The following is a 27,752-nucleotide window of genomic DNA, read 5'->3' as shown; positions in this document are numbered from 1 at the left end:
CCATCGAGTGTATGAGCCGTCTACCTAACAAGTAGATGACAATTTCGATGAACAGAACTAGACCACGCTTGTACATACAATGTTGAGTGTTGCGCAGAATAAAGGACGAGTTGGCACCTCCTCTGAAGCCCAATTAAATCGAGATTAGGGTGATCCATAGTTGTTTTGGACTCCTAGGAGCTACGTTCAAAATTCGAGGGGCTTCGATCTTAAAGGGCGCTCAACGAGCTCGAAGTTTGTAAGGGAAAGCTTGGCCAAATGTATGCAAAAATCTTACGTTATAGATTTTTGCCACTAAGTGGCGATGTAAGCCTTCAATCAATAAAACCTCTGTGTTGGGCGGTAGGTTCTTCGTAATATTGTGAATTTATTGATGGGAAAAGAAATTACAAAATTCCTGGAGAAAAAGCTATCATTAGAATTCATTCTTAACTTTAGATGATTAATGAAATTCTTACTGTAGTGTCTTCTACCGCGCAACTAGATGAATCAGTTGATAGCTGTATCGCTTCGTATAAATATTGAACAGGCTATCTGTGGATAATCAAGAACTCGGTTTCCTTAATGTACATTATAAGGTTAGTTATGTTTCTCACCTTTCAATGAGTGTGGAGCAATGTACACGATAATTTTAAGAGTTTCAAATTACTTATTCGCTAGGTGTGATTAAACTGGCCGAAAATATAAATTCCATTAATTGAATGCAAATGAATGCTAATCTCTTTTCACGACCTTACCGTTATTAACCGTTTTGGCTACGAGTTCAATGATATTAACGTTATCTAAATGGACTAATTTCAATTGTTTAGCTGCAATTGATGAATATTAGGTTGTAAAATTGTAGTTCACAAATAACAAATCAACCTCACCATTCATAAGGCACTAAATTCAAAGGATGTGCGTACTTAAGAAAAAATCATTCATCTAAAGGAAATGAGCGTGCTGCTGTAAACATTAAGCATAACATAGATGACGAATATAACATGTTCATAACATCACTGCCAGTACCTGCTAACACCTGAACACTTTTCACGCATTCAATTAATTATTCTAGATTTAATTCAGTGGTGTTATAAAGGTAACAAAATAGTTTTTTCAACATTCGTACTGATCAGCAGACAAATGGCACTTCATCACCTATTGTGTTTTCTCTTCTGATGGATTCTGCCCATGGTTGCTATCTGACACACTTTGTTCACGGTCTGCTGCCGGTCCCCCTCGTAGATAACGGGTGTGGCATGAGATGACCTTCAGCTCTGGATACATTGGGGCATGCGGAGTACAGCGAGTGCTGATGTGGCGCTACCAACACTCCCCCGGGAATGCGATCATCTTGAGCCGCATTACTTTGAACGCCTACATCGAGCACGGCGAGCTTCACTGCAGGTCTCTCGTAGATACCACTGGCTGTCTGTATGCTGGCACTCCTGACTTGATTATCTGCTCCTTTTTTGACTCCTATCACGCGACCCTTCGGCCAAGTGTTTCGAGGAAGATTTGGGTCTACGATGATTACCAAGTCACCAATCTGAATCGGCTTAACATTGGCAAACCATTTTGTCCTTCGAGTGATATGTGGAAGATAATCCCGCAACCACTGCTTCCAAAACTGGTTAGCTAAGATCTGTGAATGTCTCCAACAATTCTTCAAAACACCCGAGCTGTCGTCAAATGGAACCCAGGAACGCAGCCCATTGCTTGATCCCAACAAAAAGTGATTGGGTGTTAACACTGGAGATTGATCATCGTCTAACGGTAAACTGGTCAATGGACGAGAGTTTACTACGTTCTCAACTTCTATCAACATGTTCTCTAAAACTTCATGAGACACCGTCCTGTTAGGCTTCATTTTCGCAAGATTCTGTTTGACAGTCCGCACGAGGCGCTCCCATGCGCCTCCCATATGGGGTGAAGCTGGAGGGATAAAGTTCCAGGTTGTGTGGGAACTGGTGAACTCTTTTGCAAGCCGTACTTGTTCTACGTTCTTCATAGCGCATTCCAATTCCTTGCTGGCTCCTCGAAAATTGGTTCCTTGGTCACTATAAATGACTGCCGGCACTCCTCGTCTAGCCATGACGTTCCTAAGAGCCATTATACATGAGTCCGTATTCATAGTGTGGACTATTTGGAGGTGGATGGCCCGCGTAGTCAGGCATGTGGCCAGTAGTACCCACCGCTTTTCGAGGCGACGACCAAGGATAACTACATAGGGACCAAAGTAGTCTACCCCCATATAAGTAAAGGGACGAGAATAGGCAGCTAGACGCGGTAGCGGTAAGTCGGCCATTGCAGGTGGTACTGGCTGTGCTTGATCGTTTTTACACTGTTGGCAAGCTCGGCGAACCTTGTTATACGTTGACTTCAATTGGGGAATACTATATCTCTGTCGAAGTTCGTTTACTACTGTCGTGTGGTTTTGGTGGTGATATCGCCGATGGTAGTACGATACAATCAGATTGGTGATATGGTGACTCCTCGGGAGGATTATAGGGTTAGCGGCATCCTTATCTATAAATCGACATGCTCCCGTCCTACCGCGCACACGTAATACTTCGTTTTGGTCGAGAAACGGACAAAGATAATGAATTGAACTGCTCCTTGGTATAACGGCTGTTGAGATTCCCGATGCTTTTTTATCAAGGAAAACTGCTACTTCGTCAGCATAAGCACTACGTTGAGCAATGCGGTACAGATAGTTTTCGGCCCAATTCAGCTCCGAATTTGTCAGTGGTCCCTTACATCTTTGGTTACTGGGCATCCTGACATTAGTGACAAAGCGGAACACGTATGCCAGCCGGCGTACCAGATCAGTCCACTTGGAAAATCTGTTGGGATCGATGACAGGCTCTGGTATCTTGAAATGCACGAGCAAATGTGGACGTAACTCTTCCGATGTCGCTTCGGTAATGTGCTTTTTGACTGGCCATTCCGATTCGGGTTTCGTCAGAAAGTCTGGGCCATTGAACCAACGACTAGTTCTGCACATGTCAGGAGCCCGTTTCCACTTGGTCCCCTCATCCGCAACATTTAGCTTCGTCTGAATCCATTGCCACTCACCAATTTCTGAACTGTCGAGTATTTCACTTACTCTAAATGCAACGAATTGGCTGTACCGACGATGGTCCGATTGAAGCCAACAAATCACATCCCTAGAATCAGTCCAGAAGTATCGTTTGTTAACTTTGATGGAAAGCGATTGTGTTATGTTATTCGCAAATCTTAATCCGATGACGCAGGCTTGTAGCTCAGATCGTGGAATGGACAGAAACTTTATCGGTGCAACACGAGTTTTTGATCCAACCAACGCCGTTTCTATGAGTTGTCCCTCTTGGAACCGAAGATACGCCACGGCCGCAAACCCTTGCTCACTGGCATCAACAAATACATGCAATTGTACATCGTTGGAATCTCCAGTTGATGTGTCTTTCCTGTAGCACCGTGGTATTTCAACTGTCGCAACGCTGGGAAGTACATTCAGCCACTCGATCCACATTTCGTACTGCTTATCTTGAATGAAGTCATCCCATCCAACGGAAGATCGCCAAATTTCTTGCAAAACTGTCTTCAGGTACATCAAAAAATGTCCGATCAGGCCCAAAGGATCAAAGATCATCATCAACGTACGTAGTACTTCTCGTTTCGTAGGTCTTCGCTGTCCGGACATCAGATCCGGGTCGTAACGTGACGAAATTTTGAAGATGAAGCAGTCGCTAGATGTGTTCCACCACATGCCAAGTACCTTTTCTGTTACTAGACCCTCTGCCATGTTGAGGTCTTTCTCCGTTGTTTTTGATTCTCCTAATGCCACCAAGACTTCCGAACAGTTCGATATCCAGTTTCGCATTTCGAACCCTGCTACAGCATGAATGTCTCTTACATTTTTCGCGATGTCTATCGCTTCTTCCACGCTTTCAACACTCTTTAGCATATCATCGACATAATGTTGGTCTACGATAGCCTCGACCGCCGCAGGATGTTCTTCGACGAAGTTCTGTGCGTTCATGTTTTTTACGAATTGTGCAATACTTGGAGCACACGATATTCCGAAAGGCAAAACCGACATAGTGTAAATGCTTGGTGTTTCATGGCCTTCATCGTCTTTCCAAAAAAAGCAGAGCCGAATATCTTGTTTGAGTAGAACTTGCAGGTACATCTCCCGTATGTCTCCGCAAACTCCCACCCGGAATTGACGAAATTGGATTAGCACAGTTAGAAGCGACGTCAGGAGGTCGGGTCCCTTTAATAGCACTGAATTGAGAGATACGCCGTACGCTTCTGCGGCAGCATCCCACACCAGTCTTACTTTCCCGGGTTTATTTGGGTTTGTTACAGGAAATACGGGTAAGTACCACTCACGGGACTGTTTTGTAAGTAGCTCTGACTCTGTCAACTTTCGGACGTACCCTTTATTTACGTAGTCTGCCATTTTCGTTCTTACGGTTTCAGCAAATAACTTATCCCGCTTCATTCGTCGGTCCAAGCACTGCCATCTTCTGTAAGCCATTCCTGCGCTGTTTGGTAAACGAACTTCATCATATCTCCAGAGCAACCCCGATTCATACCGTCCTTGTTTCTTGGTCGTCTGTTTCTTAAGCATTTCCAGTGCTCGTTCGTCTTCTGTTGATCGTATAATCTTCTCAGGCTTCGCGATGCCCAGACTGTCCAGGCTGAAGTAGTTTTTCATTGCCACATGAAGATTCTCATCAGTTACAGTGTTACATTCACAAAGTTCAATGGCGTGAACATTGACGTAGTTCACATCCTGCCGTGCAGGTGAGAAGCTGCCATACACAACCCATCCTAAACGAGTTTTGACAGCAACAGGTTCATATGGTTTTCCCTCGCGACCTTTTTGAGCATGTCCTAGTGAAGCATTATCGAGACCAATCAGTATACGAGGGCACACGTTAGTGTATGACTCAATAGGCAATCCTGTGAGGTGTTTGAAACGCTGCAACTCTGAGAGTATCAACGTTTGAGGTCGAAGCTGTAGATTTTGGATTGTATGAACGTTAACCATTCTGTGCGGATTGTGAACCTTTTCGACGGCCGAAATTCCGATGTTGACTATTTGCGACTCAGCTTCCACTCTTTTTGTGCCTCCGGTCCACTTCAAGCATAGTGACGTACGGGGGCCTGTGACTCCGAGTTCCTCAGCTAGACTGTCTTCCATAAGGGTTAGTTCTGACCCATCGTCTATAAATGCGTAAGTCTGAACGACCTTCGTTGGACCGTGGACGAGAACAGGAACAATTCGGAACAGGACTTCACTTGTCTGCGCTTGATGAACATTACAAGTAGCTGTAGAACTCACGGGAGTGTTGTCAGATCTTTCGTTTCCAACTTCCTGCGATGTATTGTGTAGCGATGGATGATGCAGAAATGTGCATCCGTTGACTCCGCAGGGTTTCTGTTGCCTGCACGTTCCACCGTGTCTGCGTAGACATTTTCGGCACAGCCTGGAATCTCTTACAACTGCCCACTTTGCGTCTAAACTCAATTCTTCGAATCGTTTGCATCTTGCGACCGTGGCGCATGTTCCTTTGCACGTGACACAACCAGCTGATAATGTTGAAGCTAATCCTTGTTCCATTCTGGGTTTAGCGTGCTCTGTTGGCTCATCGCTGGTTTCGGAATGAATGTTTATGAACCCGTCGTTCCTTGTCCCACGATTCTTTGGAGCAATGACCGTTTGCATGACCGCGCTAGCGTCCTCTGCGATCGAATACAACCAGCTACTAAAGTCTAGCAAGTTAGGAGCTGGATTATTTCGAGAATGCTTCGCCCAATCTAACTTCAATCCGGGTGGTAAACGATCCACCAACTCCATTTTCAACGATGCGTTGTATACGAAGTCCTCAATTCCACAAGCTTCAATCGTTGCTACTAAATTTTCGACCGTTAGAGCAAAATTTACCAAAGTATCTAATTTCTCCACCAGAGGTGATGGCAATGACCGGATCTTTCTTATTGACGCCTGGATGATAGCTTCTGGTCTTCCATACAACATCTTGAGCGTAGAAATAACGCTGTTAACGTTAGATGGATGAAGTAGTCGGCATCGTACGGCTTCTAGTGCCTTTCCCTTTAAGCACTTCCGGAGACGAAGCATATTTTCCTCATTTGAGAATCCGCACATTTGGGTAGAGGAATGAAACATTGAAAAGAATAATGGCCAATCCTCTGGGTTCCCATAAAACTCTGGCAGTTCTTTAGGAACACTCTGACGTGCTGCCAACTGACTTCGATTAAGGATGCAAACATTTTCTTCGACGTCACGCGGGCCGTATTCGAGGTCTCGAGAGAAGCGAGGTGTTGGATCAATTTGACGCATTCGATTACCATCAGTGGCTGGCTGGAACTGATCTATTGGGCCAGAGGGGTATCCTCGTCGCGTGTAGTGATGTGCAGGAACTGGACCTGCATGCTGATGTGTAGACTGGTTATCAAGGGGTTGACGAAATTGGACTGCGGTACCTGGTTGCCGGTACCGGTTAAGGAACTCCACTTTCGATGATGGATGACGGAACGTAGTTTCCGGTACTTGCGCCGAAGGTTGGTGAAACATGCTTTGCGATACAGGACCCGATTCTCGGGGTAAATCGTTGTTTGTAGTCCGCTCCACTGCGAGACTCTGCTGACGAGGCGTCGATCGCTGATTGGGGTGAAACTCTTGTAGTGTCGAACGTGGTTCGATGAATCCCGAATATGCAGGTCGTTGGGTCAAACCAGGTCGTTGACCTTGTAGTTCGGGTCCGTCTCCTTCGACCAAACCGGAATCCTCCCCACATTTGTTGGTATCTATCAGCCATCCTTGGACCTTGGATATTTCCATCGATCTTACGTCGTCCTCGCTAACCACAGTTTCGTTGTCATCCTCCTCTTCGTCTAGTATTCGGTATTTTTCTTCCAAAAACCGTTGCTCCAACTGCTTCTGCTCCTCCAGCATCTGTAACCGCAGGGCGACTTTTCGTTGATTGCTGCGATTGCTGCTTGTCTTACCGGTGGACTTCCGCGAGTTCTCCGGCCTTAGAGGTGGGTCTGCAGGAACGGTTTTCACTAGATCTGTATTACGCTGCTCGATCTCGGGAATACCACACGCTGGGCAGATCCAACTTCGATCCGCAATTCCTCCAGTTACTTCCACACATGAAAAGTGATACCACAAATCACAGGTATCGCACTGTACCATACTGCTGGTATCTCGTTCATTACACATTTCACAGTGACTGAACCGTGTTATTCGAACGCGAAGATTGGGATTTCCGCGCGCGACGGGTTTTCTGTATGTAACCATATTTAACGACCGGAGTGGATTATTCGTAATCGTAGAACTAGCTCCTTCCTTACGCTTGGTCCCTAACTGTTGGCCCTTCGTACTATGATTATCATCATCTGTTACCTGAGGAGGAGGAGGGGAAGACACTCCAGTTACCACTGCTGCGTTGCCCTGTGCACTCGCCACCGACCGTGCCAGCTCATTCGCTCCGCGTTCTGCGTTGTTCGCGATGGCCAGGTTTCTAAATTCGGTGACCACAGCATCGTTGGATAAAGGCATCCCGTGACCCTCAAGGGCACTGCGACCAGCGTCAGCTGAGAAGAGACGATTTACTGCTCCTACGGCGGAGCTTAATCCGGATCCAGTCGGAGAGGCCTTTCTCGACATGTCTTACAGAATTTTGTAAGATGTTGGGCGGTAGGTTCTTCGTAATATTGTGAATTTATTGATGGGAAAAGAAATTACAAAATTCCTGGAGAAAAAGCTATCATTAGAATTCATTCTTAACTTTAGATGATTAATGAAATTCTTACTGTAGTGTCTTCTACCGCGCAACTAGATGAATCAGTTGATAGCTGTATCGCTTCGTATAAATATTGAACAGGCTATCTGTGGATAATCAAGAACTCGGTTTCCTTAATGTACATTATAAGGTTAGTTATGTTTCTCACCTTTCAATGAGTGTGGAGCAATGTACACGATAATTTTAAGAGTTTCAAATTACTTATTCGCTAGGTGTGATTAAACTGGCCGAAAATATAAATTCCATTAATTGAATGCAAATGAATGCTAATCTCTTTTCACGACCTTACCGTTATTAACCGTTTTGGCTACGAGTTCAATGATATTAACGTTATCTAAATGGACTAATTTCAATTGTTTAGCTGCAATTGATGAATATTAGGTTGTAAAATTGTAGTTCACAAATAACAAATCAACCTCACCATTCATAAGGCACTAAATTCAAAGGATGTGCGTACTTAAGAAAAAATCATTCATCTAAAGGAAATGAGCGTGCTGCTGTAAACATTAAGCATAACATAGATGACGAATATAACATGTTCATAACATCACTGCCAGTACCTGCTAACACCTGAACACTTTTCACGCATTCAATTAATTATTCTAGATTTAATTCAGTGGTGTTATAAAGGTAACAAAATAGTTTTTTCAACATTCGTACTGATCAGCAGACAAATGGCACTTCATCACCTATTGTGTTTTCTCTTCTGATGGATTCTGCCCATGGTTGCTATCTGACACACTTTGTTCACGGTCTGCTGCCGGTCCCCCTCGTAGATAACGGGTGTGGCATGAGATGACCTTCAGCTCTGGATACATTGGGGCATGCGGAGTACAGCGAGTGCTGATGTGGCGCTACCAACACTCTGCAAGCAACTTTGTCGAAGGCCGCAAAGTAATCCGGTTCTTTAATGTCGCCTCCCGTCCCTAAGTTCTCCTCGCCATTCTGGTGGGCTTTGAAGTGCTATTTCCACCTTTCAATCACCTCACGTTTGTCCACACAGTACGAACAAAATCTGTAAGTTTATGACGAACTGAATGTAACAAATTGACCTCCATCGTGTTCGACATAAATTTATGTGGGATCTTAAAATGACAACGCTGATTGATGAGAAAAGTTATAATAATAGCACCGACTTTTCAGAGAAGCTTAAAAAATCAACACGAGAATCGAACTCAAATCTTTCGATTGAGAGTTCACGCCTAACCCCTCTAGGCTGTCTCACCAAGCTGACAATCGAAGACCGTTTGACTGTTGTACCGCTTCTGTCTCAGAGAGAGAGCCGTCCTCGCAACGAGGCAGACGAGAAAACATTCCGATTGGCTGACGACTGAGCGTGGCTGTCATCGTTTACGTTACTGCATGTAAATTTCAAGCGAAGATGCCTCAAAATCTGTAAACAATACGCATGACTGGCTGATTACTGAGTGAACTGCATTATCTCACAGCAAATGGTTGTAATTTTCAAGTTTCTGCTATAATTTTCAGTCGATCCTTCGTTTACGTGTAGTTTAATTTTCATGATTTCTTTCTGTGAAGTTCCCACCGGGATTGAATATCCGATCTTTCCTAAGGAAGACCTCAATAGAGAGGTCTGGATCGCGTTGCAGGAATTATCCGTGCCTAGAAGAAGATTGGAGAATGTATAATGTTTAGAAATATCTAATTTATATGCATTTATACGATCCTAGTAAATACAATTTGAGCTACAATTCCTTTTCATAATAACTCCCTCTGAACTGTAACCATTAAAGTGGTTACAAATGGTTTTTTTTTGTGAGAGAAATTAATTAAAATAAAGCAAGCGATTTTCACCGCCTTATTGTCGCGTTGGAAGAAGGGTTATGTTTGAGAACCCTATTACTCCCCACACGCTACCAAAGTGGGTAGCCACACAAAAATCCCCAATAGATGGCTGGGGAGGTGATTGATGGGTGACATTCTGTCAGTAAGAAAGTCAACGGATGTGGTGGGCAAGGAACAGCGGCGAAAATGGACCGTCTCCGAGCTAGGGAGGTGGGATCGACGAGAACAGGGGCTCTCTTGTGTTTGAGCCACGAAACCGGCAACAACGAAAGTTTGGCAAGAGTTGTTTTTTGTTGAAGCCAAGTAATTAGCTGCTTTTCCGAAGGTTGTTTCGGACCCCGTCAGAGCCAGTTTGTCTGGACCTATCCCGTATCCAGCAACTACCGAAAGCCGTTAGTGGTCCATCGTAGTGAGCCTTTTGAATTTGTGGTGCAGTGTTCGCCTTTGTGGACCCGGAGCTTGAGTGATCGGCCATTCTGGTAACACGTGGCTCGGTGGGATCTAACGTCCCTTTCCAAGAACGCCCGGAGCCGCGCGGAACGCTGTTGGCTCCAAATCCGAACCACCGTCCGGCCAGCCCAGCTTAGCTCACGGTACTAGTGCTATCCAGTGGCCCCTGGACAATCTTCGTTTGCCGTTACCGGCCACCTACGTCATCGGCCGCCATCGCTAGCCCTGCCGCTGGCCTCGTAACCCGCCTCCCTGGCTAGCCACAGCCGCAGACACGCCACGCCGCCCATTGTCGATCTCCGTCGCCGTGCTTCCTAGTTGGCCACCCGCCACCGGCTGTCGCCGGCGCCAATTCCAACCACCGGCCTCCACCGTCGCCGATCCGAATCGGCCCACGTGGCCCTTCTCGCTGCCCACCGTTAATCTCCGTCGCCGAGCTCCTTCGTTGGCCACTCGCCGCCAGCCCTCGCCGCCGCCAGTTCACACCGTCGGCCCACGTGGCCGGGTTTCTTCGACGGCCACCCCTGGCCGATATCATCCGTTCGCCTCCCGTTTACGGCAACCGCCGTGGCAGGGCCACCGTCCTCACCCGCCTGAAAGCCAGCATCACCCGACGACCGCTTTCACCAGTCCGGATTAGAGTGAGTTAATAGACTTTTCTTAAACTAACCCCCAAATCTATCAGATAATAAGGTCCGAAAATTTCCCCACGTCCTCACTATACGACCCTGGGACTCGAGGACCAAAAGAGGCCTTTCGAGCCCACCCCGCCGGCTGCCGTGGTTAGACCAGCAGCCTGGGGTTTTGACCGGTGCCCCCTCTGGGTTCCGGTGAGTTTCCTCGAGGGCTAAGAGAGCCGTACCAGAAACGGTAACAGAACATACCTGCCTTGCTTAGCACACCAAGAGATCCTAGAGAATATAGGGTATTGGTTCCCTTATTAAGCATGTGGTTCCCATTTTCATCCTACGAAAAACAAGGGATTAAAGCGCTGTTTGTTTTGTTTTTTTTTAATTTATTCATACCTATTAAAACCAAAAAGCAGAATAAATCGGTGCCGTTATCACTTGATTTCGAATATGATGAATATGGGAGCATGAGATAACAGATGGCATACATTCCCTAGTAAAACATGACAAAACACTATGGGAATCGGAGTAAAAATGTGGAAATTACAGATTTTAGTTCATCGGTCTTATAATGGGCGGATTGTTGTATAACGTCCTTGGAGCTAGAAAAGAATCTCCTACCATACCATGCTGCAAGCAGACTTTATCGCTGTTACGTGCCAACATCCCGAGCAAAGCTTGACAGCATTGAATTGAAAACTAATTGAAAACTAATTTTGATGTTGTAATATTGCAAATTATGATAACTCAGGTTGTTGTCATTTTGGTCGTTTTAACGGTTAATGGGTGATACGCTGATCGCAAGAAATTTCTTGGCCTATCTCGATGCGTGGAAAATTCAGGCAAGGAATCGCTCAAGAAATAATAAAGCGTCGCTTTATTCCGGATCCTAGTACGGAGCTGAAACGAAACGTCAAATCAAATGGGGCTTGCTGTGTTAAATTTCTTGACCATTCCGGTCACGGAAAAATAATGCACTGAACGAAAATTACTTGAGCGATTCCGTTTGAAGTGCATACCTCGCATAAAACATCAAAAATGAGAGCAGAAAAATGTTCCCGTAACAGCAAGTTGAAAACAATTCCTGCCATCAGTGATATCAAATTGATAACTGTTTTTGCTATCAGTGCAAAAACATGGAAAAATCGTTAAATGTATAGTTTTACGAATGATATGAAAACTTAAATGCAATATGTTAATTGCACTGATGGTATAGCATTAGTTGTATTTTACAAGGTCGTCTAGAAGTTTTGAAATTGATTAAAAACTTTAATATTTATAATAAGTTGAAGTGACAGCAAAATGAAATCAAAATTTGAATTCAAGTTGAATCAAGACAATCTGATATCAAATTGTGATATCAATTTGCTGCTGATTACAAATCGTTTGGTATCATTTTGTTGAAAGACTTTGCTCGGGATACCACACACCAAGCAAAGGATAGAAAACTAATATGCCAACATGCAGCACGGTAGAAAACTGGATTACCCTCGTCTGTCGTTTGTCAGATACCGATCAGTGCGAGCACCTGTTGGTTGCTCTAGATTCGCGAGATCGAACAATACTGAATCTTTCCTGTTTGGAGTTGTTGTGATATGTTTGCACATATTCTTTTTTCGCTTTTTTCTAGATCATCAAATACAAGTTAATTTGCATTCTTCAGGAGTAGCAGACTTCCAATTCCCCTTACCGCTTGGAAAAGAGTGCAATTAATCTGCGGCTTTGTGTCCAATCATGTTCTTCATTTATCAAATGTAAATCGGTACAGTGGCTGGTACATGGGTATAATTTATCGAGATCATACTGCTCCCGTTTGCATTATGAATAAGTAGTTTTGCGTGATAACTTATGGTACTGTCTTGTTGTTTAGTTAGGGACCACTCCAACGATAAAAAAGTGTTTAGTTTGAATTGGAAACCAGCTAGTAGTACGATTGACATTAATTTCTCAATTCAGATAACATTGGCTGATTGTCATCGATCTTCATGGCTTTTCGTATAGGGGAGACTGGGGAGACTTGATCCCTTTTTCTTAATTTACCCGAAACTTTAAGAAAACACACAAAACTAGATCCGATTTCCGTACAAAATGGTAGGTAAACATCTATTGCAAGTTAATACACAACAGAAAGCCTTTAAATTATTGTTAAAGTTTTCAAAACTGTGTTTTTATGGAGGCAAGTCTTATGATGTATTTTTCAAAAATGGGTGACACTTGATCCCCCTTTGAGCACATGGTTTATTCAAAGGGAAAATAATTCCAGAGTCTTCCTATTCATTTTCTTTTCAAGTTTTCTTGTATTTTCGATGAATATGGAGTGTTTGAAATTGTAAGTTTTCCTTTAATTTTTAAGGATATGCCGTATTTTCAAAATGGGGAGACTTGATCCCCCTTTTCTTGGTTTGTACTAAAGCTATAATTATCTGACACATTTTATCGTTGAATAGACAAAAATTCCAAGTAAATAGAGGCTTCCGAATAGAATTTTATTTTTCACATGTATAATGTGTGTGTAATCCTCGAGGGATCAACTCTCCCCATGTCACTGTTGTGAATTAATTAAAATATGCTAACAACAGCCTTATTTGGATAAATAAGTTTGAAAGTATTTTATTTGAACTATGTGCTGTGAAATTTTGACACGATTTGGTTCAATTTTCACAAAGTTATTGAGATTTTTCGGAATCGCCTAAAAGATTTCTGAAGGACTGAAAACAAACCATCAGCCGTTAAAAAATAATACAATGTACGATCGAAATCACTTGTAGCCAAAACATAGTCGTTTGTCCAGGAGTAGTTTTGGAAAAATTATGCTAGAAGAAAAATGTTTTTAATTCCGAGAAAATATGGGGGGAACAAGTCTCCTCAGTCTCCCCTATAAGTTGGAACGATACCGTAAAACAGGGTAACTTTGATAGTGCGACAGGCATTGTGTAGTTTATCTTATAACTATGATATATTCAATTAGTTAAGGAGAAACAACAGAGAATACAAATATGGCTGCCACAACGGCCGACTTGGTCCCCTACTCACGTTTTCAAAAGCACCAATCTTATAAATTCGTAAATAAATGTGCTCGTAGATCAAAACTAAACATATAAAAGTCCATTTTAGAAGTATCATTATCAAAACCAAGTTTGTATTAAACTTTTTGGACTATTAAAAAATGTTGATATTTTTGTCATATGTCAACCCTTTCAAACAATCTGCTGTACGACTTCCTTTCAAATATTTTTTTTCATTGAATGGCCTTTTATTCTCGGTAGATCCATCGTAGTAGATTCCAAATCTGCCGTTAAATCTCTTAACGATGTGTGTTTTGTTTTAACGAATTGGATATTAACGTTTCGATTACATTTAACGGTGCTTTACACAGATCTTTTCCCATTTGATTCAAATCCAAATCCAAACAATCCAAAAAAGAGAACTATATCATATTTAGGGTTCGTTCAAATATTAAAGTTGTTACGTGGGGGAGGGAGGGCGTCTAAAATTATCAAATTTTGCGTTACGTAATATTTGAATGAACCCGTAGATGTGCCGTTAAAAATATATTTTTACAAATATAATGGTTTCGATAGCTAACCTCACTGTGTTTTCTTTAAGTAGGGGGATTAGGGGCATAATGGACACCCGGGGCGAAACGGACACCTATTTTTGCCGAAACCGTTGACTTTTATGTTTACCTTAAATGCATAAGTGTAAAGTAACAAGTCATTGTTCTATTTTTCGAAAGTACTATTTATATTCCTCCAAAATAACCAAAATATCGTTGAAATTGAAATATGTTTTTCATATGGTGGATATCTTATAATTTTGAAGCACCGGAAAATAAGGTATTGTGAGCGTTTGAGTGACTTCTCCATAAAAAATAACCAAGCATTACCTTATCCGCATATATATTCAGGTTTGTCAATGGATAAAGTAATAGTATTTTACTTTTGATCAGAATTTACTTAAAATACCGCCAGTCGGGGTGACATTGGGCCTGGGGGGTAACTTTGGGCCAAAAACCAAGAAAGATAATTCGCTCAAAATACTAACATTTATTAAAGTGATGATCAACAAGTGGATAATATCACACTTAAAAATTCTGAGTATGCACGAGACAGAAACATCAAAGAACGTAAACATTTTCAAGACTGAATCAAAAATTGGACTCAATTTTACGCGCATCATGTAAATACTGGTTGGTTGCGTTAGATGTCAACAAATCTACTTCACCAGAAACGTAGAACCAGTATGATATTCATCTGCCGCCTTCTAACTCGGTGAAATAGCCGAGAGGTAAGAGATGTGGTTCGCAATCAGCAGATCCTGAGTTCGAATCCAGGCGTGTTAATATTTCACTTTTATATGTTTTACTATCAGATCGTGTTCTAGCGATTGCTATTATTGTTATTTATTGTTTATTTTAACTTGAAATTTAGAAAGAGGGAAAAACCCCTTTGAGTGATTTCGGCATTTCAAAAACGAAATCTTTCTCAAAGAGGCACAAAACCTCTTTTTCTTTTCAAATAACATTATAAAAATAACTTAAAACTAAAGGCTCACACGGCAATGAACCATAACGGAGCCGCTATCTTAAAAGAGGACAGCATGCCAAATCGTAAAACGAGTCTCCGGAAATCCAGAAATCCTAATGGGGGAGGGGGAAGGGTCAAAGGATCATCAGAAACGAATCTTCAAGGCTGAAAATAAAGAATACCAAAAAAAGGGGAACAGTATCAAACAAAATAGGCAATCTCATTTAGAAATTTGAACAAAAGTTTCAATATATGTTCATTTTTTAAGCCCAAAATATCCCGTATAGATACAGGAATTGAAAACCCTGCTGCAATTAGGCTATCAAATAATATCTCCTCATGCAATAAACCGAGAACAATTAATTATAATGTGATCAATGTCTTCATACGATAAGCCACATTCGCATAAGTTTGAATCTACAATGTTGATACGATACAAATGACTATTACAAATATAATGATTGGATACACTAGTTTACAGCATTTTTGAACTCGGTAAGCTGATGATCATTTTTGGTGTAGAATCATGCCCTGAATTCGAAAACGCAAAGGAAAAAAATACTGTAGAGCGGAAAATTTCTCGACTTCCCATACAACGTTGATGATTTGAAATCGATTTTTGTTCAATTTTTAAGCAAAGTCGCTCACTTCAAATATCTCATTCTTCGTAATCAATGCTCCGATTGAGCTGAAATTTTTACTGTAACTTGCCAACATATGATATGTCAAATAAACGTCGAGAAAGAATTTTTAAGTTGGTTTTTTTCTTATTGAAAAAAATACATTTCTTCAAAAATTTTTGGGAATTTTGCTAAAATTTAAGAAGATTGTCTCCAAAACTCGCCAATATCTTGAATTTCATCAATCTGACGCAAAACCTGTATTCAGATGATCGAATGGTATTGTATTCAGCTTTTAATTTATGGAAAAAGATTTAAAATTGGTTGAACAAAACGCAATATATTTGAATTTTAGTAAATTACATATTTTGAAAAGTTTCAAAACTCGATATTCAGGTAAAACTCAAAAACTGTTCTACTTTAATTTTTTTGAAGGTCGGTTTCGAAATCAGCACTTAATTGTGCTTCAAAAATTTTGGTCGTTGACAGAAGTTCACGACTTTCGTTTTATTTTGTAAACTTGTGATATCAATCTCGAAAAAGCACAAATGAAATTTCTACTCCCAGATACATTTTTAAACCAAGGAAAATGATTCACCTTGGGACATATTGAATGACACCATCGCCCTTTATCACTAGAATCCCAATTGATTTGCCAAGCATTTAGAGAATAATTTCTCAGATTGGGAAAATATTCAGAAGGAAATATATCACGATGATAAATTTGTCCACGCATAACCCCAAATTTTGCCAATAAATCCGCCTGTTCATTGCCATAAATATTACAATGAGCAGGAACCCAAACAAATTTAATAACATATCCTTCATAATGAAAATCAAACAATATTTTTTTCAACATCAACAAGATATGATGTGATTTGAAATTGAATTTGATAGTATTCAAAGCACTCAGACAACTGAAACTGTCAGAGCATATTATATAAAAATTGGGCGGACAATCTTTGATCATGTTACAAGTAAAATACAAAGCAATGAGTTCTGCTATGAAAACAGAACACGGAGATTGTAATTTATAAAAATGAGCTGAAAATAAGTTATATATTCCAAAACCTGCGGTGCCATCAATTAGAGAGCCATCTGTAAAATACATTTGTGTAGGGTTGAATCCATCAAATTTACGTTTAACCCTTATGTGGCCGACAGGGTACCCGGGTACCCAGCGCCCATTTAAAAAGCACGGTGTAGAAAAAAGCAAAAAGTTTGTCGGACACATAACGGTTAAATAGTAAATTTGCAAATTTCGAATGTTCAAGCTTTGGTATTTGTCGCAATTCATAGAATAGGGACAAGTCAATTAATGGTTCATAAGTATGAATGTTTAATTTAAAATCATAAAAATCATTCAAATACACATGTAAAAGATTTTGATTTAAACAGTGAGTAAAAGAATCCAACATTCTATTTGTAGGATTAATTTGGTATAACGACTCCAAAGTACTTATGATTTGATGATTATTCGCAAAACAATTTGTCAAAAATTTACAGTTTATCTCCTGAAATCGAATTTTTAGTGGAACAATACCGGCAAGAACTTCTATAGATTGAGTATGGGTGGAATTCATTAGTTTTAAACAAATTCTCAAACAACGGTATTGAATTTTTTCAAGTTTGGAAAAATGAGTTTGCACAGCACTACCAAAAGTAAAACAACCGTATTCTATTACTGAACGAATAGTGGTTTTATATAACGTTATTAAATCAGAAGGATTTGCACCCCACCAAGTGCCTGTAATTGTACGAAGAAAATTAATTCTTCTTGAACAAACTTTTTGAATGTATATAATATGAGTGTTCCAATTCAATTTAGAGTCAAACCAAATACCAAGATATTTATATTCATCAATTTGATCTATTTGAAGTCCATTCAGAAATAAATTAATATTTGTGATAGAATGTTTTAGGGCCCATATAGCCGAGGCGGTAAACGCACGGGTATTCAGCATGACCATGCTGAGGGTGACGGGTTCGATTCCCGGTCGGTCCAGGATCTTTTCGTAAAGGAAATTTCCTTGACTTCCTTGGGCATAGAGTATCTTCGTGCCTGCCACACGATATACACATGCAAAATGGTCATTGGCAGAGGAAGCTCTCAGTTAAAAACTGTGGAAGTGCTCATAGAACACTAAGCAGAGAAGCAGGCTTTGTCCCAGTGAGGACGTTACGCCAAGAAGAGGAGAGAGAGAGGATAGAATGTTTTCTGGAAAACACAATAAATTTGGTTTTTTGAACTGAAAATGAGAATCCATTGTCATGAGCCCACATATCCAAATTATCCAAAGCACATTGCATGAAATGTTCAATAACATCTCTATTTTTTCCACGTATGGAAAGAACATTATCATCAGCGAATTGAAGCAAAAAGCAACGATTAGGAATAATAGATGCCATATCACTAGTGAATAAATTGTATAAAAACGGACTTAAGCATGATCCCTGTGGAAGGCCAAAGTAACTATATCGTATTATTTTGGAAGAGTTATTATGAAAAAAATGCATAATTTTGAATGAGAATAAATTATATATAAAATTTGAAATCATATTTGGAATTTTCAAATTGTTCATTTTATTGAACAACAAATCAATCAGGACAGAATCATAGGCTCCAGAGACATCTAGAAAAGTAGACACTACATCTTGTTTTTGATTAAATGCAAGTTGAACTTGCGTTGCTAAAAGTGAAACACAGTCACGCGTACCACGACCCCTTCTAAATCCAAACTGAGACGGAGTAAAAATATTGTTTTCTTCAGCCCAAAATTCAAGGCGATTTAAAATCATTCGCTCCATTAGTTTGCGTAAACATGATAACAAACTGATAGGTCTTCTGCTATCAGCTAATGAAGGATCTCTACCAGGTTTAAGAATACTTATTACTTTGATTGAGCGCCATTCAACAGGAATGATATTTTGAAACAAAAAGCTGTTGTATATCGAAAGTAAATGAAGTTTACCTTCATCAGGCAACATTTTCAAAGCAATGAATTTCATGTTATCAATACCTGGAGCTGTATTTTTGGTAATAGATAAAGCCAAATTGAACTCAGCCAAGGAGAATGGATCACAAAGCTCAGAAAAATAATTTAAAGATTTTGATTTATAATTTACTAATGGAGCAACAAAGTCTGGACACATTTTTGAAGCAAACTTTTCAATCCATTCTTCTGAATATTCCAAAACAGTAGGAATATTTGAATTATAATTTCTTAAATTTCGAGCTACTGACCACAAAGTAGACAATGAAGTTTCACTGTCCAGGTTTTCTACAAAATTTCTCTAATAATTTCTCTTTTTGAATTTAGTAAGTCTGGTAAACTGGGCTTCAGCTTTACAATACAATAAATAGCTATCTCTGGAGCCTAATCTGCGAAAGTTTTTAAAAGCATCAGATTTATTTTTCAGTAAATTGGAACACTCACTATCCCACCAAAAAGAAGGACGTGCCTTTTTAACAGTACCCGAAACACATTTTTTAGTTTGAGATTTACGTAAACTATCAATTAGTAATTTTGAAAAGCTCTTATAATTGTCAATTGGTGATGCTGAATCTACACTATTTATTAACGAAATAGATATTAAATCTGAAAATTTTGTCCAATTCACATTTTTGCACAAATCATAAGTACAAGACTCATTAATTAATTGATTTCGAACGGGAATGTGCATTCGAATTAAAATAGGTAAATGATCACTGCCATTTGGATCATTGAAAGTAGACCAAGAAGATTGCAATGCCAAACTATTCGAACAAAGTGAAAGATCAATACATGAATGATTACTAGGAGGCACAGCCACTCCAGTAAATGAACCATCATTGAGAATATTTAAATTAAGGTCATCAATCAAATCCATTATTACGGAACCCCTACCATCGATTTTATCACTACCCCAAGCGAAATTATGGGCATTAAAGTCTCCTAATATAAAAAATGGAGAAGGGACTTGTTGCAATATACTTGTAATTTGTGTTAAACAAAAACTAGCATTTGGAGGAATATAAAAACAAACAATAGAAAAATTGAATTTTTCTTTTTTGATTGATATAGCTATAAATTCTATCTGGGACTGAGGTTGCAATGGTAAATCTAAGTATTTAAATTCAATATTACTGTGAATTCCAATCAATACCCCACCAAATGATAATTCCCTATCTTTACGCAATATATTGAAATTAGGAATATGAAAAAATTTAGTAGAAACTAACCATGTTTCATTTAAACAAAATATGTCGATATTATAATTAGTTAATAATGCTTTTAATCTATCTATTTTCGGAATGACACTACGACAATTCCATTGTAAAATATGAAGCTCATCACTAATATTATTGGACGCCATTAAGATGAAAATAATGAAGAAATGAGGGGTCCAAATGTGTTCAATTTATCCAAAAGGGAAGCCAAAAATGGTAAAACTAATTTAATGATATTTTTCCAAAAATCACTTAATTCCAAAAAATTAACAAGCTCCTCCAAAATTCCCAGAATTGAGCTCTTTGGATTTTCATCAGAAATATCATTTGAATTTTTATCATTTGTGTTAGGCGCATTATCGGAATCAATTTTTTGAAACCCAGGAATATTCTTGGAAGAAGAACGAAGAGGTGGAAAGTTTTTATCAAAAGAGGTAGATGGTTGGGGTTCAGAAATATTGTCTTTGACAGCGGATTTCATGTAAGATCTTTTTCTTTTACTTGGAGGTTTGTAAACAAAATCATTACCATCATGAAGTGATTCAATACCTTCTTCATCTGGTAAAATTTCAAATGCATTGGGAGAAGAAATATCATCATAAGATTTCATAATTTCAGCATATGAAACCTTATTTTTGTGTCTTATTTTTTGGTTGTGCTTTTTTGATTTTCAATATAAACAGCACATTCTTTTAAAGAACTGTGCGTTTGTTTACAATAAATACATGCATCCGATTTTTTAGCACAATCGGATGATGAATGTAACTCCCCACATTTTGAACATTTTTGTTTGTTCGAACAAAAACTCGAAGTATGACCGAAAAGAAGACATCGATCACAATGCATGAGCTTTGGATAGTAAAGTCTCACGCTGAAAATAACTTGTCCAACTTTTACATAATCCGGAAGAACGGATCCTGAAAAAGTAATTTTTATACAATCAGAATGTTCATATTTTGAATCATTCCCAGTAAACAATAATTTTGATAAACGAACACAATCCAAAACCGTAACAGGTGAAATGGATTTGTTCTTGAAAAAACCTGAGCCATGATTGATAACATCTTCACAATCCTAAAACTCATCATAAATTAGGGTCTGGGACCATTTGGGCAGGAGCACCTATTTTGGGCACTTGCTGCTACAACTCAGTCAATTTCAAACCGATTGACTTGAATTTTTGTACATTGCTAGATACTGCGGCTAGCTGATCGTGTCTCAAAAATCAAGCCAATCGGTTGTAAATTGACTGAGTTATAGCAGCAAGTGCCCAAAATAGGTGCTCCTGCCCAAATGGTCCCAGACCCTATTCCATTCATTTCGCATGAATCGCTAGGAGCATACACGCGATAGGAATTTGCAAATAATTTGGATTCCAGAAGAGCATTAGCTTCATCTCGAGATCCAAAAATGACACGCAATTTGTCAAGTGAAACTTTCTTAATTTCCTTCACAGATTTGTATTTTTTGTAAACCTCAGAGGAAATCAATAAAACATTAATTGGCCTCTCTTTCTTACGAAAAAATATTGCAAACGGTCCAGGGAAACTGGGTGGATAAACCTTCACACGAAAAGGTTTAACCAATGAAGATGTTTCAAGCAAATGAGCATTATCTTTTGACCCCCCATCCCCCTCATCAGTCTCCATGTAGGAAACTCAAAAATGAAGGTCTGTTTTGTGAACTGAGGGATCAGGATACAATAATGTAAAAGGTAATAAATAAATTATACTTGCGGCTCTTCAATACAAACAAACAAACTTCAACAAATCCAACGTCGAACCAAAACGGAAAACTTGAATTCTAGGAACCAAAAACTTGCAACTTCAACCGCAACACTTGAATGAATCCAAAAACAGGAATCCTCCACCGAACACAACAGCAAGGGAATCCCAGAAAACGAAAACGATCCAGCAATGGAACACCAAATTAAATCTTCAACCGCAACACTTGAACAAATCCAGCAATGAAAAAAATCCTCTGTTCGAATCCGCAATATCACAAACGCCTCAAAAAATATTTGAATCTCGGAAATTATTTGGGTCTGAAAAGAAGAAAAAAAATGACACGAGCAGAAAAAACCGTTTAACCTGGTCAAGGCCTACTTACCGAGTATCATCTAGCGATTGCTAGACGCTTAGAAAATGTAAGTCCTGGACGCTTAGAAAATGTAAGTCCTGGAAAACTACATGTAAAGAAATAATATCAATAATGAAATCTCAATACTTTGCCTCACTTTGCCTAGGGTATAACTTTTTTCACAGCCTTTGGATCACTTCACGGTCTTCGACAAAGTTGTTTGGCATATAGTCACCTACAATAATACCAAAGGGTTTGATTTTTGAACGCTTACAGCGCCACCTAGCGGCAAAATTTGAAAACTTAAAATTTCTGCATACATTTGGCCCAGTTTTCCCATACAAACTTCAAGCGTTTTGAGCGCCTCCTTAGGCTCAACCGATTTTGCTCAAATTTTGAACGTAGCTTCTGGGAGTTCAAAACAACTGATTTAGGAGGTAAGACTTAACATTTTTCGAAATTTTTGTTTTTCATATAAGTGTGGGCCACCCTAATATATATTCACTAGTTTTGATTTGCAAGCGATATTTTCTCACATTGAACTATTTTGTTTGAATTTTAGTGTTTGGCCCAACGTCACCCCCTAGAAGGGGTGAAATTGGGCCAATTTCAATTAGGCTATATTATTGTCAAAATTAAAATTTAAACATTAATACTTTAATCAATCCTAAATAATATAAAAATGAACGTGTCTACCGATTTCAACATTGATTCAGAGCTAAAATATTGTTGTAACGACCTACAAAGGGATTGACAATGCAGTTTTGGCCCAATGACACCCCCACTGACGGTATACAAAAAAGTGCCCACTTTATTTAGGCTCCCGGGAAAATAAATTTATGTAAAAGAAAAGCGTTTCAATAGTTTATGTGTCCTCCCTTGGCCCTCAAGACCAGCCGCAGGCGCTTTGGCATGTTCTCCACCAGGTTTCCGGCCAGAAGCTGCTAACAAGATTATAACAAAATTATTACAACCGCTGTTGTTAGAAATATCACAATTTGATATAATTTTTTGGAAGGATTCGTATATGTGAATAACCATAACAAAATTGTAACAAAATTTGTTATTATTTTCACTAACGACAAATCAAGCCTATTATACGTCAACGAGCTCAATGTGACGTCATACTACCCCGCTCGTGTGCGTCTGACAAACAAGGGTTTGAATGAGGAAACTGGAAATACGTAGAACCAGTAAAGCTTCTATCATCGCCCTCTTTAAATGTTGTGATAGCCTCATTGGCAAAGGCGTCAGATTGTTACCGATGGTAGGTGTCTTGGAAAGTGTAGAATTAGCTCTAAGTTAAAACACACATTAATAAAAACAAAAAAAAGGTGTCTTGGTTCGAATCCCGTTCGGATCCAAAAATTTTATAGCGTACTGGAAACTATTTTTCATGTTATACCTACTTTTTCTAAAAGTAGAATAACACACTTAAGAATATTTTCCCCAAAAAATGAGTCTAAAAATTTAGCTTTTTACCCTAAAAGGATGCCAAGGAATTATAAAACAATATGTTATAATTTTGCTAAAATTATCATATTTCATGGAACAAAATTTGTAATATTTTTGTTATGTTCATAACAAAAGTTATTACATTTTTGTTCTTTTCTTGTGGGAACTTTGTTAGAATTCTTGTTATTTTAACTACTAACGGTACATGTTTTATAACAACCCTTGTTATAAAAATTTATTGTAAGATTGTAACAAAATAACACAGCTTGTTATAATTTTGTAATGACCATCTAGTCTGGTTCCTTCGGTGCAGTGGATCAAGCTCTTCCCAGGCGTGCTTGAGGGCTTCAAAATAGTTGGACTTATTGGTAACGCCAGTTTTGTCAACCCTTGCATCTAGAATCGTCCACAATTTCTCGATAGGGTTGAGGTCCCGGCTTTGTGGAGGCCATTCCAGCGGATCAAACGGCAAGACCGGAAGAAAGACTTGGTCTTCTTGGCAGTATGCTTCGGGTCGTTGCCCTGCTGATATAGAAACTTCTCTTCAAGGCCCGTCTAGATCAGCGAAACCTCCAGATTTTCTCGCAGGGTGTCGATGTAGGAATCTGCATTATCCCATCAATTTTCACGATACTACCCACTCAACTCCAAGAAAAACACCCCCAGACCATCACATTTCCTCCTCCATGCTTCACCGTGCCTTGGATGTGGCGATCCTGAAGCTCCTCACCCGATCTGCACCACACACAAACCCGCCGCTATCGATTGAAAATTTCGAATTTCGATTTGTCCGTCCAGAGAGCTGTTTTCCAGAACTCAACGGGCTTGTCAGCATGCTCAATTGCAAACTTGAGCCGTTTGGTTTTGTTTGCCTTGCTATTAAAAAAGCGCTTCTAGGCAACCTTGTTAATGAGTCCCTGTGCTACAACACGGCGACGAACAGTTTGACCAGAAACTGATAGCTGAAGGGTTTCCTGGATCTCAAGGACAGTAACTTTCGGATTTTTCTTTACTTCGCGCATGATCTTGGTGTCCGTTCTTATATCCGTTTTGCGTTACCTACCTCTACCTGGAAAATCCACCACTGATCCGAATGTTTTTTTGTTTCAGAAGAATTTTTCCAATCACTGCCTTGCTAATGCTGTAATTCCTAGCGACAGCCTGGTGCGATTCACCGTTCTGAACATCACGAACCACTAATTTTCGGATACATATGGGAAATGCTTTCGAAATTACTATGTTCTCCATTTTTTTCAACCTAATCAAACGCGATCACGTAAACAAATGCAACAGGTCAAGCCGTTTGCTTCAAAAAACATGTCAAAATCTTAGAACATAAACAATCGAGGGGTCTTTAGATGGAAACTTATCGAAACCATATTGATTTTCGAAGTGGGCATTTTTTTTTGTCACTGTTTTTTTCTTCAATACCAATTGATATTTTTTCTTTGAGTCGTACTCTTTTTTTATCATTGTTCTGTAAGTAAAACTTGAAAAGAATATTAAAAAAAGTTCTAGAAAAAACTGCAGTGTGTTTACTTTAATTTCAACCAAAAATAATGAAAGAAATTCAAAAAATGATGGGGTGGGCACTTTATTTTGCCTATCAGTGTATGTAAATGTCATGTATCACCTTTTCATAAAACAGTAGGTACTGAATATACTATCACTGCCATAAAAAAGATTTATCATAAAATCTTTTGTATGAGTTTCCTGACACTTTTTTGAACATTTTTGGACCCGGCTAAACGAATGTCTATTTCTGTATATATTTTAGTTTGAGCTACTGCGAAAATTTTGATAAAAATTGCAATCTAAAACTTGTCAATATCCTATTTACTGTTCCAGTTATCAAACTGGGTTACTAAAGCTCCCTAACATTGTTTGCATCTTTCGAACACTGAGCTAATCCCACCAGCCAGAACTCATGATCAGATTTAATTGAATTAATTTTACCGGCAACGTTTATCGATCTTATCGCATCCATTTTTACGATGTTTTCTCTCTTGGGCGCTGTGTACGAGCTTGCACTTCTCCTCCTCGCGTCTACACCGACCATGAGCTCATAGCCAGTCAAATAAAAGCAGCAGCGTAGTATTCCTTTATTCGATATGGCTCATTTGCTCGGAGGGCCCTCGACGTACGTTCGATGTTTTGTTCTCCTTCAACTTTTAGCTTTTAGATATCCCTCCCACCCCTTTAAAGACCGACATCACCGACTCGATTTATCGGGAAGAGTCCAGCCAGCCAGCCACAGCCAGTTTGCGTTGTTTGCGAAGACGGCGCGAGGGCTTTCCATTTCTAGACCGCCACAATGTTGCACCACACCGAACTGTGAGCAAGCTGAAGAAACTCTGGTGCTGCTGAAGCAGTTGTTACATAAGTTGTCTAATCGAATTGAAACCTTTTGAACTTTGGAGCACTCTCCGACAAATTGGTATAGATTCTAAAAGGTAACCACTTTTTGCGCGAACTGTGCTATTGGAAGGCTCCAGTTGCTGAGGTAGTAGACTCCAGAATAGGATCCATCGCTTGGATGTGATGAGGTGATTATTTTAGAGCTTATGGCTCAGTGGAAACGATCTACCTACCATCAGTGTCGTGCGAATTCTTACGTTGTTTCCTTATTATGGAACGGATTCGCGATCATGGAAATGATCCTGCTAGTGATGATCAATTGAATGGAATCACCATAAATTGAACGTTTAAGTGCATATTTTCTCAGATGGGGTGCTGAACATAATATCTTGGGCTGAATTGATTCAATGGGCACAAGGTTAAGCACAAATCCAAATATGAACGAAATGCATTCATAAACTAAATGATGCCTTTTTGTTAACTTTACGTACCCTTAGTTGGGATACCCTCTCGAGACATCGTTAAGAATAAGTCAATTGGAATGGATTTGCACACCTTGAAGTGATTTATAATTTAGGCATTTTTTGAGGTGTAACATTTCGAAACGAAAGCTACAAATTGAACGGTTGAAACAGAAATATGTACAGTGCATTATTTATTTTAACTATTCAGCTAAGTAATGCTAGCGCTTTCCATAAACAGTTAAGCGACAAGCTTTCTTGTCTCTTACTTACCTTACCGGCCTGGGTATTTCTGCTTTACGTAGGAGTTGTCTCCTTTCTACTCGGTCCATGGCTGTGCGTCTCCAGTCCAGTTCCGTACTCTGCAAAGGGTCCTCAAATCGTCCTACACTTGATCGATCCACCTAGCTCGCTACGCATCTCGTCTTATTGTACCGGTCGGATGACCCTCGAGAAACATTTTAGTCGGGGACATCCTGATGACGTGATCCGCTCACCGTAGCCTCCCGATTTTCACAGTATGGACGACGGTTGGTTCTCCCAGCAGCTGATGCACCTCGTGGCTCATTCGTCTTCTCCAAGTCCCGTCTTCCATCTGCACTCCGCAGTAGATTATACGCAACATCTTCCGTTCGAAAACTCCAAGGGCGCGTTGGTCCTCGCACGTAGGGTCCATGCTTCGTTCCCATAGAGGACTACCGGCCTAATCAGCGTTTTGTGGATAGTTAACTTCGTGTGACGGCGGACTTTGTTCGATAGTAGAGTTCTGCGGAGTCCAAAGTAAGCTCGATTTCCTGCCAAAATAAGTCTCTGAATGTCTCTACTGGTGTCGTTGTTGGCGGTCACCAGTGAGCCCAAATACACGAATTCTTTAACCGCCTCGATTTCATCACCATCGATGGAAATTCGGGGTGGCGGGCGCGGTGATTATTCCCTGTAGCCCTTTTCCATCATGTACTTTGTCTTCGACACATTAATGACTAAACCGATTCACCTGGCTTCATTCTTCAGTCGGATGTATGTTTCCGCCATCGTCTCTAATTTGCGAGCTGTAATATCAAGCAGCTAAACGGACTTGAAAATTGTTCCACTCGTCAATATCATCAGCGCAACCAAGCAGCTGAACGGACCTCGTGAAAATAGCTCCAGTCGTGTGTGTCCCTACTTTCTTTATTACACCCTTTAAAGCAATGTTAAACAACAAACACGAAAGACCATCACCTTGCCGTAACCCTCTGCGAGATTCGGAGGGACTCAAGAGTGTCCCTGATACTCGAACTAAGCACATCATTCGATTTGTCGTCGCCTTGATCAATCTTATCAGTTTATCCGGGAATCCGTATTCGTGCATGATCT

General features: G+C 40.0%; 1 protein-coding gene across 1 annotated transcript; it reads right to left on the bottom strand.

The window, feature by feature from the left end:
- Positions 1-335: 335 nt before the first annotated feature.
- LOC134288188 (uncharacterized) lies at positions 336-8,659 on the bottom strand. The gene is made up of 2 exons (XM_062852185.1): positions 7,813-8,659; positions 336-7,751 (listed from the first exon to the last, which is right to left on the bottom strand). Exon 2 carries the CDS (start codon positions 7,664-7,666, stop codon positions 1,196-1,198), a length of 6,471 nt encoding a protein of 2,156 aa, XP_062708169.1. The 5' UTR covers positions 7,667-7,751; positions 7,813-8,659; the 3' UTR covers positions 336-1,195.
- Positions 8,660-27,752: the final 19,093 nt, after the last annotated feature.

Source organism: Aedes albopictus, chromosome 2 (assembly GCF_035046485.1).
Source record: "Aedes albopictus strain Foshan chromosome 2, AalbF5, whole genome shotgun sequence".
NCBI lineage: Eukaryota > Metazoa > Arthropoda > Insecta > Diptera > Culicidae > Aedes > Aedes albopictus.
Note: the sequence above shows the minus strand (reverse complement) of the source record. Positions and strands in the feature narration are given on the sequence as shown.